This window comes from Salmo trutta, chromosome 20 (genome assembly GCF_901001165.1).
Source record: "Salmo trutta chromosome 20, fSalTru1.1, whole genome shotgun sequence".
NCBI lineage: Eukaryota > Metazoa > Chordata > Actinopteri > Salmoniformes > Salmonidae > Salmo > Salmo trutta.
In genome coordinates, this window is record NC_042976.1 from 3,877,422 (window position 1) to 3,892,085 (window position 14,664).

The 14,664-nt window shown below is 41.4% G+C and overlaps 1 protein-coding gene across 5 annotated transcripts in view; it reads right to left on the minus strand.

The window, feature by feature from the left end:
• Window positions 1-14,262, minus strand: part of cfap65 (cilia and flagella associated protein 65) — a 61,912-nt gene extending 47,650 nt beyond the window's left edge. For 3 of the 5 annotated variants that reach the window (XM_029702041.1, XM_029702040.1, XM_029702038.1), the window contains exons 1-4: window positions 14,136-14,260; window positions 10,620-10,696; window positions 9,238-9,422; window positions 2,552-2,654 (exon numbers count right to left, since the gene is read on the minus strand). In XM_029702041.1, coding sequence (XP_029557901.1) covers window positions 2,552-2,654; window positions 9,238-9,422; window positions 10,620-10,694 — 363 coding nt within the window. In that variant the 5' untranslated portion in view covers window positions 10,695-10,696; window positions 14,136-14,260. Of the gene's footprint in view, window positions 1-2,551; window positions 2,655-9,237; window positions 9,423-10,619; window positions 10,697-13,733; window positions 13,813-14,135 lie in introns of those variants that run through there. The other 2 variants (XM_029702039.1, XM_029702042.1) reach the window with 2 other exon arrangements.
• Window positions 14,263-14,664: the final 402 nt, after the last annotated feature.

Genomic DNA, 14,664 nt, shown 5'->3' on the forward strand with positions numbered 1-14,664 from the left:
TGGATTATACATGTTATTACCTGGTCAGTGTCCAGTCTGGATTATACATGTTATTAACTGGCCAGTGTCCAGTTTGGATTATACATGTTATTAACTGGCCAGTGTCCAGTTTGGATTATACATGTTATTACCAGGCCAGTGTCCAGTCTGGATTAGATACTAGATATGTAATTAAATACTGATCCATTCTGACTACTAGATATTTAATTAAATAGTGATCCATTCTGACTATTATATATTTAATTAAATAGTGATCCATTCTGAATACTAGATATTTAATTAAATAGTGATCCATTCTGACTATTAGATATTTAATTAAATAGTGATACATTCTGACTACTAGATATTTAATTAAATATTGATCCATTCTGACTACTAGATATTTAATTAAATAGTGATCCATTCTGACTACTAGATATTTAATTAAATAGTGATCCATTCTGACTACTAGATATTTAATTAAATAGTGATCCATTCTGACTACTAGATATTTAATTAAATACTGATCCATTCTGACTACTAGATATTTAATTAAATAGTGATCCATTCTGACTACTAGATATTTAATTAAATAGTGATCCATTCTGACTACTAGATATTTAATTAAATAGTGATCCATTCTGACTACTAGATATTTAATTAAATAGTGATCCATTCTGACTACAAGATATTTAATTAAATAGTGATCCATTCTGACTACTAGATATTTAATTAAATACTGATTCATTCTGACTACTAGATATTTAATTAAATAGTGATACATTCTGACTACTAGATATTTAATTAAATACTGATTCATTCTGACTACTAGATATTTAATTAAATAGTGATCCATTCTGACTACTAGATATTTAATTAAATAGTGATCCATTCTGACTACTAGATATTTAATTAAATACTGATCCATTCTGACTACTAGATATTTAATTAAATACTGATCCATTCTGACTACTAGATATTTAATTAAATAGTGATCCATTCTGACTACTAGATATTTAATTAAATAGTGATCCATTCTGACTACTAGATATTTAATTAAATACTGATCCATTCTGACTACTAGATATTTAATTAAATAGTGATCCATTCTGACTACTAGATATTTAATTAAATAGTGATCCATTCTGACTACTAGATATTTAATTAAATAGTGATCCATTCTGACTACTAGATATTTAATTAAATAGTGATCCATTCTGACTACTAGATATTTAATTAAATAGTGATCCATTCTGACTACTAGATATTTAATTAAATAGTGATCCATTCTGACTATTAGATATTTAATTAAATATTGATCCATTCTGACTACTAGATATTTAATTAAATAGTGATCCATTCTGACTACTAGATATTTAATTAAATAGTGATCCATTCTGACTACTAGATATTTAATTAAATAGTGATCCATTCTGACTACTAGATATTTAATTAAATAGTGATCCATTCTGACTACTAGATATTTAATTAAATAGTGATCCATTCTGACTACTAGATATTTAATTAAATAGTGATCCATTCTGACTACTAGATATTTAATTAAATAGTGATCCATTCTGACTATTAGATATTTAATTAAATATTGATCCATTCTGACTACTAGATATTTAATTAAATAGTGATCCATTCTGACTACTAGATATTTAATTAAATAGTGATCCATTCTGACTACTAGATATTTAATTAAATAGTGATCCATTCTGACTACTAGATATTTAATTAAATAGTGATCCATTCTGACTACTAGATATTTAATTAAATACTGATCCATTCTGACTACTAGATATTTAATTAAATAGTGATCCATTCTGACTACTAGATATTTAATTAAATACTGATCCATTCTGACTACTAGATATTTAATTAAATAGTGATACATTCTGACTACTAGATATTTAATTAAATACTGATCCATTCTGACTATTAGATATTTAATTAAATAGTGATCCATTCTGACTACTAGATATTTAATTAAATAGTGATCCATTCTGACTACTAGATATTTAATTAAATACTGATCCATTCTGACTACTACATATTTAATTAAATAGTGATCCATTCTGACTACTAGATATTTAATTAAATAGTGATCCATTCTGACTACTAGATATTTAATTAAATACTGATCCATTCTGACTACTACATATTTAATTAAATACTGATCCATTCTGACTACTAGATATTTAATTAAATAGTGATCCATTCTGACTACTACATATTTAATTAAATAGTGATCCATTCTGACTACTAGATATTTAATTACATAGTGATCCGTTCTGACTACATCGGTCATCACACAGGACTACGTGCTGACACAGACCAATCACGAGCCGGTAGGCTCCAAGTAGGCTCTCTCAGGCAGGATGAAAATGACTACATAGACCATGATCCTTAGCAATATTTTGGTGCCATTCAGCCCTATTGAGCAATTTTGTGTGCTTCAAATTCAAATACTTCCGGCTTCATGCGCCATCTGGAGGTTTCCATAGGAATACGTGGAACTACGTCAGCGCTACCAGTATCCACTGGTTTTAATGTCTATGGTTATTACCCTATCAAGGGGGCGGAATGTAACAGGAAGAGAAAAAGACGTTCCGGGACTCAGAGTGATGATCTGAGGAAACAGGGTGGTGAAGAACTTTGACACAGGAGGCCTGGGGGAAAAACAAACAAAATGTTACCACACATTATGCTGTTTCATCAAACATCGAGGAAGAACTACAGTGCGTTCGGAAAGTATTCAGACTCCCTTGACTTTTTCCACATTTTGTTAGGTTACAACCTTATTCTAAAATTGATTAAATTGTTTTTTTCCCTCATCAATACCGCATAATGACAAAGCAAAAACACGTTTTTGGAAACTACATTTACATAAGTATTCAGACCCTTTACTCAGTACTTTGTTGAAGCACCCATGGCAGCGATTACAGCCTCAAGTCTTCTTGGGCATGTCGCTACAAGCTTGGCACACCTGTATTTGGGGAGTTTCTCCCATTCTTCTCTGCAGATCCTCTCAAGCTCTGTCAGGTTGGATGTGGAGCGTCGCTGCACAGCTATTTTCAGGTCTCTCCAGAAATGTTCAATCAGGTTGAAGTCCGGGCTCTGGCTGGGCCACTCAAGGACATTCAGAGACTTGTCCCGAAGCCACTCCTGCGTTGTCTTGGCTGTGTGTTTAGGGTCCTTGTCCTGATGGAAGGTGAGCCTTCACCCGAGTCTGAGGTCCTGAGTGCTCTGGAGCAGGTTTTCAGGTTTCCCTCGATCCTGACTAGTCTCCCAGTCCCTGCCACTGAAAAACAGCCCACAGCATGATGCTGCCACCACCATGCTTCACCGTAGGGATGGTGCCAGGTTTCCTCCAGACGTGACGCTTCGCATTCAGGCCAAATAGTTCATCAGACCAGGAAATCTTGTTTCTCATGGTCTGAGAGTCTTTAGGTGGCTTTTGGCAAACTCCAAGCAGGCTAGAATGTACCTTTTACTGAGGAGTGGCTTCCGTCTGGCCACTCTACCATAAAGACCTGATTGGTGGAGTGCTGCAGAGATGGTTGTCCTTCTGGAAGGTTCTCCCATCTCCACAGAGGAACTCTAGAGCTCTGTCAGAGTGACCATCGGGTTCTTGGTCACCACCCTGACCAAGGCCCTTCTCCCCCGATTGCTCAGTTGGCCGGGTGGCCAGCTCTAGGAAGAGTCTTGGTGGTTGCAAACATCTTCCATTTAAGAATGATGGAGGCCACTGTGTTCTTGGGGACCTTCAATGGTAGCCTTCCCCAGATCTGTGCCTCAGATCTGTGCCTCGACACAATCCTGTCTCAGAGCTCTACAGACAATTCCTTCGACCTCATGGCTTGGTTTTTGTTCTGACATGCACTGTCAACTTTGGGACCTTATATAGACAGGTGTGTGCCTTTCCAAATCATGTCCAATCAATTGAATTTACCACAGGTGGACTCCAATCAAGTTGTAGAAACATCTCAAGGATGATCAATGGAAACAGGATGCACCTGACCACAATTTTGTGTCTGAATAAGTTAATAAGTTATTTAAAAATATATATATATATATATTTGGGGCTATTGTGTGTAATTGCTGAGGATACATTTTTTTAAATCAATTTTAGAATAAGGCTGTACCGTAACAAAATGTGGAAAAAGTCAAGAGGTCTGAATACTTTCCGAAGGCACTGTACAAACAGTGCCCTCTGACAGTGACATGTTGTTTTGGTTCTGTACTCCAGCACTTTTGATTTGAAATTATACCATGACTATGAGGTTAAAGTGCAGACTGTCAACTTTTTTTCAGCTTATTTTCATCCATATCGGGTAAATGGTTTAGAAATTAGTTTAGTCCTCCAATTTAAGGGGACCGAAAGTATTGGGACAAATTCACTTATATGTGTACTAAAGTAGTCAAAAGTTTAGTATTTGGTCCCATACAGTATTCCTAGCACGCAATGACTACATCAACCTTGTGACTCTACAAACTTGTTGGATGCATTTTCTGTTTGTTTTGGTGGTGTTTCAGATTATTTTGTGCCCAATAGAAATTAATGGTAAATAATGTATTGTGTCATTTTGGAGTCACTTTTATTTTAAATAATAATATAATTTGTTTCTTAACAAATTATATTCTTACAGATAGTCCTGAATGAATTGTGAATAATGATGTGTGAGAAAGTTACAGACGCACAAATATCATACCCCTAAGACCCCCAATACTTTTGGTCCCCTAAAATGCGGGGGACTATGAACAAAAAGTCCTGTAATTTCTAAACCGTTCACCCGATATGGATGAAAATGCCCTCAAATTAAAGCTGACAGTCTGCACTTTAACCTCATAGTCATTGTATCATTTCAAATCCAAAGTTCTGGAGTACAGAACCAAAACCACAAAAAATGTGTCACTATACCAATAATTATGGATGACACTGTATACGTAACTTCAACATGATATCATGGAACAACGTCATCCTGGCTCGTTTTTGGGGAAAAAGGTCAAATGTCACAGTAGTTGACGTTTTTCTCAATGCATTACAGTCAATGGGAAATGTTTTCTGGAGACGTTTTCTTGTTCATCTCGTTTCCTGTTTGTTTCGCTCTCACTCTACCTCCTCTACCCCCTCACTCTCTACCTCCTCTACCCCCCTCATTCTCTACCTCCTCTTCCCCCTCACTCTCTACCTCCTCTACCCCCCTCACTCTCTACCTCCTCTACCCCCCTCTCACTCTACCTCCTCTTCCCCCTCACTCTCTACCTCCTCTACCCCCCTCACTCTCTACCTCCTCTACCCCCCTCACTCTCTACCTCCTCTTCCCCCCTCATTCTCTACCTCCTCTACCCCCTCACTCTCTACCTCCTCTCCCCCCTCATTCTCTACCTCCTCTTCCCCCCTCATTCTCTACCTCCTCTACCCCCTCATTCTCTACCTCCTCTACCCCCCTCTCACTCTACCTCCTTTACCCCCTCACTCTCTAGCTCCTTTACCCCCTCATTCTCTACCTCCTCTACCCCCTCACTCTCTACCTCCTCTCCCCCCTCACTCTCTACCTCCTCTACCCCCCTCAATCTCTACCTCCTCATTCTCTACCTCCTCTACCCCCTCATTCTCTACCTCCTCTACCCCCTCACTCTCTACCTCCTCTACCCCCCTCAATCTCTACCTCCTCTCCCCCCTCACTCTCTACCTCCTCTCCCCCCTCATTCTCTACCTCCCGTTCCCCCCTCACTCTCTACCTCCTCTACCCCCCTCATTCTCTACCTCCTCTACCCCCCCTCATTCTCTACCTCCTCTACCCCCCTCTCACTCTACCTCCTTTACCCCCTCACTCTCTAGCTCCTTTACCCCCTCATTCTCTACCTCCTCTACCCCCTCACTCTCTACCTCCTCTCCCCCCTCACTCTCTACCTCCTCTACCCCCCTCAATCTCTACCTCCTCATTCTCTACCTCCTCTACCCCCTCATTCTCTACCTCCTCTACCCCCTCACTCTCTACCTCCTCTACCCCCCTCAATCTCTACCTCCTCTCCCCCCTCACTCTCTACCTCCTCTCCCCCCTCATTCTCTACCTCCCGTTCCCCCCTCACTCTCTACCTCCTCTACCCCCCTCATTCTCTACCTCCTCTACCCCCCCTCACTCTCTACCCCCTCATTCTCTACCTCCTATTTACCCCCTCGTTCTCTACCTCCTCTACCCCCCTCATTCTCTACCTCCTCTACCCCCCCTCATTCTCTACCTCCTCTCCCCCCTCACTCTCTACCTCCTCTCCCCCCTCACTCTCTAGCTCCTCTACCCCCCTCATTCTCTACCTCCTCTACCCCCCTCATTCTCTACCTCCTATTTTCCCCTCATTCTCTACCTCCTCTACCCCCCTCACTCTCTACCTCCTCTACCCCCCTCATTCTCTACCTCCTATTTTCCCCTCATTCTCTACCTCCTCTACCCCCTCACTCTCTACCTCCTCTACCCCCCTCATCCTCTACCTCCTCTCCCCCCTCATTCTCTACCTCCTCTACCCCCCTCATTCTCTACCTCCTCTACCCCCTCATTCTCTACCTCCTCTACCCCCTCATCCTCTACCTCCTCTACCCCCCTCACTCTCTACCTCCTCTACCCCCCTCATTCTCTACCTCCTATTTTCCCCTCATTCTCTACCTCCTCTACCCCCCTCACTCTCTACCTCCTCTACCCCCCTCATTCTCTACCTCCTCTACCCCCCTCACTCTCTACCTCCTCTACCCCCTCATCCTCTACCTCCTCTACCCCCCTCATTCTCTACCTCCTCTACCCCCTCATTCTCTACCTCCTCTACCCCCCTCATTCTCTACCTCCTCTACCCCCTCATTCTCTACCTCCTCTACCCCCTCATCCTCTACCTCCTCTTTACCCCCTCAATCTCTACCTCTTTAACCACTAGAAAGTTTGGACGTTCTATAAAAGGTCCAGAGAACGTGCTATAAAGGTCCAGAGAACGTTTTATAAAGGTCCAGAGAACTATTTATAAAGGTCCAGAGAACGTTTTATAAAGGTCCAGAGAACGTTTTATTAAGGTCCAGAGAACGTGTTATAAAGGTCCAGAGAACGTTTTATAAAGGTCCAGAGAACGTTTTATAAAGGTCCAGAGAACGTTTTATTAAGGTCCAGAGAACGTGTTATAAAGGTCCAGAGAACGTTTTATTAAGATCCAGAGAACGTTTTATAAAGGTCCAGAGAACGTTTTATTAAGGTCCAGAGAACGTGTTATAAAGGTCCAGAGAACGTTTTATTAAGGTCCAGAGAACGTTTTATAAAGGTCCAGAGAACGTTTTATAAAGGTCCAGAGAACGTTGATATATGCCTTCCTCGGCACTCACAAAAAAAGAAAAACAATTGTCCAGCACTGGGCACAAAATGATGACGATCAGAGCCCGAAAGGCGCTGCTCTGACCAATGCACTACAGCAGTTCACAATGCTCTAACAAGACGGGAGAATGCTGTGAATACTGATGACACCTGATGGTAATATCATGTCATTATGTACTATTTAGTTTGAAACCTTCCCCAAAACCATAGCCCTAACCTTAACCACTCTGAATCAATGCCTAAACTGTTAACCTTTGATTTGTTCCTGTTTTAATCCTGTAACCACGTGGAATTAATCCCGTAACCACGCAGAATTAATCCTGTAACCACGCTGAATTAATCCTGTAACCCGCAGAATTAATCCTGTAACCACGCGGAATTAATCCTGTAACCACGTGGAATTAATCCTGTAACCACGCAGAATTAATCCTGTAACCACGCTGAATTAATCCTGTAACCCCGCAGAATTAATCCTGTAACCCCGCAGAATTAATCCTGTAACCACGCGGAATTAACACTGTAACCACGCGGAATTAATCCTGTAACTACGCGGAATTAACGCTGTAACAACATGGAATTAACCCTGTAACCATGAGGAATTAATCCTGTAAACACGCTGAATTAATCCCGTAACCACGCGGAATTAATCCCGTAACCACGCGGAATTAACCCTGTAACCACGCAGAATTAACCCTGTAACCATGAGGAATTAATCCTGTAACCATGCGGAATTTATCCCTGTAACCCAAGCGTAATTAACCCTGTAACCAAGCGTAATTAACTCTGTAACCAAGCGTAATTAACTCTGTAACCACGCGGAATTAATCCTGTAACCACGTGGAATTAATCCTGTAACCACGCGGAATTAACCCTGTAACCACACGGAATTAACCCTGTAACCACGCGGAATTAATCCTGAAACAACGCGGAATTAATCACGTAACTATGCGGAATTAATCCTGTAACCACGCGGAATTAACCCTGTCACCACGCGGGAATTAATCCTGTAACCACGCGGAATTAACCCTGTCACCACGCGGGAATTAATCCTGTAACTATGCGGAATTAATCCTGTAACTACGCGGAATTAATCCTGTAACCACGCGGAATTAACCCTGTCACCACGCGGGAATTAATCCTGTAACTATGCGGAATTAATCCTGTAACAACGCGGAATTAACCCTGTAACCACACGGAATTAACCCTGTAACCACGCGGAATTAATCCTGTAACAACGCGGAATTAATCCTGTAACCACGCGGAATTAATCCTGTAACTATGCGGAATTAATCCTGTAACTACGCGGAATTAATCCTGTAACCACGCGGAATTAATCCTGTAACCACGCGGAATTAATCCTGTAACTATGCGGAATTAATCCTGTAACCACGCGGAATTAATCCTGTAACTATGCGGAATTAATCCTGTAACTATGCGGAATTAACCCTGTAACCACGCGGAATTAATCCTGTAACTATGCGGAATTAACCCTGTAACTATGCTGAATTAATCCTGTAACTATGCGGAATTAACCCTGTAACCACGCGGAATTAATCCTGTAACTATGCGGAATTAACCCTGTAACTATGCGGAATTAATCCTGTAACTATGCGGAATTAATCCTGTAACTACGCGGAATTAACCCTGTCACCACGCGGGAATTAATCCTGTAACCACGCGGAATTAATCCTGTAACTATGCGGAATTAATGCATCAAAAAAGTATGTTCATCGTAACACATTACATTTTTAAGAGAAACTCTGAAATCCTGCTGAGCATGTAGTGTACTACATCTGGCTCTGGCCCCATGAGTCTCTGGCCAAAAGAAGTGCACTACATAGGGAATAGGGTGCCACTTCAGATCCAACTCTAGAGAAATAATCCCTGACACCAGACTCACCTGAAACGTAGTTTCTGTAGTTTACTATGGATGTTCTTCAGCAGCAGGGTCTTAGTGAACTCCCCTCCCAGCTCCCAGTCCTCCCACTTCAGCTCTGCCCAGGTCTCTACCCCTAGGAAGCAGCAACGCTGGGAGGACATCTTCCTCTGGGCATCCCTTGACCGCTGCAGGGTTAGGCCTGGGCCCTGGGGGCACAGAGAGGGAGACACTGAGACAAATGGACTAAAGATAACTGCAGACATTACACTACAATAACTCAGTAAAATGGGGATTTCCTGGCAAGAGGCAAAAGCCCTCGGCAGAAAAAGAGTGACATGGATGCCATATACAAGGGGACCATAAAACCCTGTTACACAGTGATGACTGTAATGATAGGGAAGGAGTGTCCCTACCTGTTGTGTGTGCATATTGCCACCAGAGGAAGCTGTTTGACTAGCTTTAAATCAAAGCATTGTCAGCATGAGCTATAGTAAAAGAGCTTCCCGCTGTAAGTCTGACTCATTGGCATTCAATTAATAAAAAACAAATATGGTATTAACAGCAACTAATTGCTCTTAAACTAATTTAGGGGCAGGAGTTAGCCTAGTGGTTAGAGTGTAGGGGCAGGAGTTAGCCTAGTGGTTAGAGTGTAGGGGCTGCAGGTAGCCTAGTGGTTAGAGTGTAGGGGCGGCAGGTAGCCTAGTGGTTAGAGTGTAGGGGCAGCAGGTAGCCTAGTGGTTAGAGTGTAGGGGTGGCAGGTAGCCTAGTGGTTAGAGTGTAGGGGCGGCAGGTAGCCTAGTGGTTAGAGTGTAGGGGCTGCAGGTAGCCTAGTGGTTAGAGTGTAGGGGCGGCAGGTAGCCTAGTGGTTAGAGTGGAGGGGCGGCAGGTAGCCTAGTGGTTAGAGTGGAGGGGCGGCAGGTAGCCTAGTGGTTAGTGTGTAGGGGCGGAAGGTAGCCTAGTGGTTAGTGTGTAGGGGCGGAAGGTAGCCTAGTGGTTAGAGTGTAGGGGTGGCAGGTAGCCTAGTGGTTAGAGTGTATGGGGCGGCAGGTAGCCTAGTGGTTAGAGTGGAGGGACGGCAGGTAGCCTAGTGGTTAGAGTGGAGGGACGGCAGGTAGCCTAGTGGTTAGAGTGTATGGGGCGGCAGGTAGCCTAGTGGTTAGAGTGTAGGAGCGGAAGGTACTCTAGTGGTTAGAGTGTTGGACTAGTAACCGAAAGGTTGCATGATCGAATCCCTGAGCTGACAAGGTAAAAATCTGTTGTTCTGCCCCTGAACAAGGCAGTTAACCAACTGTTCCTAGACCGTCATTGTAAATAAGAATTTATTCTTAACTGACTTGCCTAGATAAATAAAAGTTTACATTTTTTTTAAAATATAGTTGAATGACTGTTTTATTACTTCCTACCTTTTCATCTTTACCACGGGTGGCTGTCCAGAGGGGGCCAGAGCTTAGAGGGTTCCCTGGAACCTCGGCCAACATCTCTGGGAAGAAAGATATAATGAACAGCACCCATAATGCATAGGTAACAAGTTATTCTGCATAGGTTAGGTTATTACATAACCAATGTACAACCCGAGTTCACCATTACGGCTGTATTCACCGTCATTTGAATAATACAAAAATACAATTAATGTTAAAAAATAAAAAAAACTTTTACAAAAAAACTCTTGTCATTATTGGTAATCTATGGATTCCTGTCGACACTCAGATGTACCCCAGTAGTAAAAAAAATCAATGATATGTTTCTTCCTTATCGTCAGCAAAACAGCCTGGGGATGTTTGCCCCCGACATTCATTCCCTTGCTTTTTCTATATGACCTGGCAAGTCGACATTCATTCCCTTGCTTTTTCTATATGACCTGGCAAGTCGACATTCATTCCCTTGCTTTTTCTATATGACCTGGCAAGTCGACATTCATTCCCTTGCTTTTTCTATATGACTAGGCAAGTCGACATTCATTCCCTTGCTTTTTCTATATGACTTGGCAAGTCGACATTCATTCCCTTGCTTTTTCTATATGACCTGGCAAGTCGACATTCATTCCCTTGCTTTTTCTATATGACTTGGCAAGTCGACATTCATTCCCTTGCTTTTTCTATATGACTTGGCAAGTCGACATTCATTCCCTTGCTTTTTCTATATGACTTGGCAAGTCGACATTCATTCCCTTGCTTTTTCTATATGACCTGGCAAGTCGACATTGGGGGGGGGGGATAAGCTGTAGGAGTGTTTCATGTTACTTATGCAGTCTGTCCACATTTCTATAACTAATGACTGCAATTTTCTGATTGGTCAAACCACAAGGTGTATGCTATTTTACAACGTCATGCTGCTGATATTACATAACAAACTAAATTGTTGGCAAACACTCAAGGCAATACTAGTTGTATATTTTCACCACAAGCTTGTTAGCTAGACAAATAGCAGCACATAAAATATACAGTGGCTATGAGTGTAACCGTCATTTAGCAGGCGGAAAAGGAAGCTAGGTTGAATTTAGTTGCATCAAATACGATCTATTATATTGGCAAGATAGCCGAGAGACCGGCCTAACAATTGAAATACATGTTGTCAATGACTGAAGCAAAGATTATGGATATACTGACAAGATGTATTATTTATTTAACTAAGATTACATGTCTCTCCTCCCAAACAATAGGAGTCGTTGTCCACAAAGCGGCATGGAGGGCTGCCTAGCCTTTCTTTGGATTGGTGAATATATCTCATTATTGTAATCATTTTTTTGTCGCCTGTATTTAAGAGAGAGAGATGCTATGCTACTAGCCTCGTTTCATGAATATGCATAGCCATCTAGAGACAACTGTGATATAAAGTTTTTTTTCTCTCTCACGTGTCCTACTTCCATCAGTACACTCATAACAACTTAAGCACTACGAAACTTCTATTCGAATAAACCTCACGTAGCAAATAAGCCATAACATTTTTTGGGGGTTGACCTCCATACAAAAAAAACCCTCCTTGCTTGGCGGGCGAAACAACGCCACCTGCTGGAGGGACACCAATTTTCGGCAGAGTTGAGCCTCTCTTTTCCTCTCTGATTGAAGGCAGGTTGAGATCAGGTGAAAATGTTGCGTGTGAACAACAGGGCTGCGTTCAGTAAAATGTTTCAGTTCTGGAACATTCAATTAAACGGAAACAGTTCTGTACTGAACGGCCAGTTGAAAAACTGGAAGGGTTTGGGGAACGCTGTCAGCATGGCTACTGCCCTTTAAAATACAACCCACCGATTGCTTCAAGTCACACAGCCACCAAAATGGGAAGAAACTTATCTCAAAGTTTGTTCAAGAACGTTTTGAGGAAATGTGTAGTTCATTACAAACCGTTCCGCAACATAGCAAACGGTCAAGCAAAGTGAATACACCTTGGGCACAATTATGTCCTTTTTCCCCCCTCAAAGTTGCCGGAATGCCACGTCCATCCACTAATAAATATCAGTACATTTGTAACAGCGTAAACATTACAAAACTTCTATTCGATCAATTAAGCCCCAAGTAAATTGGACAATCTGTAATAAGACCTCCATGCAAAAAAAAATGGGGTTTATCTCACACAGGCAGATTTCTGGCCAGAGTAAATTATCTGTCTTCTCTTCCTCTCTAACAGTATTGTTGAAAACCGGATGCATCCGATTGTTGGTGCTATTGTCACGTTCACAACTGGGAAATCTCAGACTTCCCACTTCAGTGTGTTCAAGACACCTGGGAACTAAGGGAAAAAACAAGCTCCGAATGGAATAAATAACGTTTCTTCCGACCTGAAGAAAACGGGCGTCATGATTTTACCTCGTTTTTTCCCGAGTTCCCGGTTGTCTTGAAAGCACCATATGAGTGAACTGTGGGGGCGAGGATATACGGTATTACGGATATAGTCTTATAGGAACTGACCTGATATAATGTCAATTCGGGAGTTTAGCATGGTTAGTACGAGGCTAAAACATACGCTAGGTGGCCACCCGGTTTAGTCGTCCGGATGAGCCCTTCCTAGCATGCTATGTTACGCTTATGGATAGAAACTTCAGCAAAATGTTTGAACTTTTCTGCCGAAATTTGGACTTGTGTGTTCAGAATCATTCCGTTTTTATTGGAGTAATTATATATATATATATAAATATATATAAACGAACAATTACAATTATATATATTGTTTTACAAACATTAGACGTTAATGCCGTAGCTGTCACCCTGGTCTGGTAGTATAGCCAGTATCTAGTGACTTCTCTCTCCTTACTGAGACAAGCAGGAGTGAAAGACAAGTACCTCATGCTGTCTCCCCTCTGAGCAGTGGACTGTATCACCGTGACCAATATTAACTACAAGTTATTAGGCTCGGTAGGCTACTCAAGATAAAAAATCAAGTGGGATGGAACAAATTGGAGACCTATACTACAAGTTATTTCGCCCATTTAAATACACATCACTTTCTTTTACAAGTTTTAACTAGTGCTATGCTGTTTTTGTTACCAGCTATCCAACATAAACTATCTGGGAAGGGCTCACCAGGACGACGGACTCGGTTGCGCAACAATCGAGTTGGGCACTAGATTGAGATGGGCAAATGCCGCATTCAAAACAACTGGGAAATCTACAACTTTCGACTTCCAGTGCGTTCAAGACAACTGGAAACTCACAACAACAACAAAAAAAGCTCCGACTGGGAAAAATCCTTTATAATGGTCATCCAATTCGGAACTACACGTAGAGTTCAGAATTTCCAACCTAAAGATCACTGAAATCGTGATTTGACCTCGTTTTTATCCGAGTTCCCAGTGGTCTTGAAAGCACCATAACCTCCAGCTAGCTAACGTTAGGAAGTAAGAATCGCAACAACTAGCTACATTTTTGATTGAGAATGACAGCCATTTTGCTCTTCATGTTATCTTAAATATCACACTTCCTTACCTCATTCAAATGTAATATTATGAAATAAACATCAGTTTTGACATTTCATTCACTATTTATCCAGTGCTAAGAGCAACGGTAGTCATCCACGCTCCAGTTTCCATAGAAATAATTGTTTCCGTCTCTATGGTAACGACGGCAAACGGAGAGGGACAATTTTCATTCGTTTTCCCGACACGCGTTAGTCATTTTTAGCACAGTTTCTGCTGCGGGTCATAAATAATCTCTTGTACATAGGCTTTGCAAGTCTTCATACAGACACAGCCTGTAGGTGCAATTTAAAAAATATGTGAATTTTCCTTATGTATGAGGGGGAAAAAATATAGGAATGAGTTGACAACTCATGACCTCCATATGCGAGGAAAGAAGAGGAAAGCATTCAATCCCCCCAAAATAAAACCTGTTGTTGAAGAGTGGAGGTAATAGAAATATAATCTCATTCTACTTCTATGGTGGATACCCTGTGGTGAAGACATACAAAATAACTTTTAGGAGTCATTTTTAAATCACTGCCCTCATAAAAGCTCCA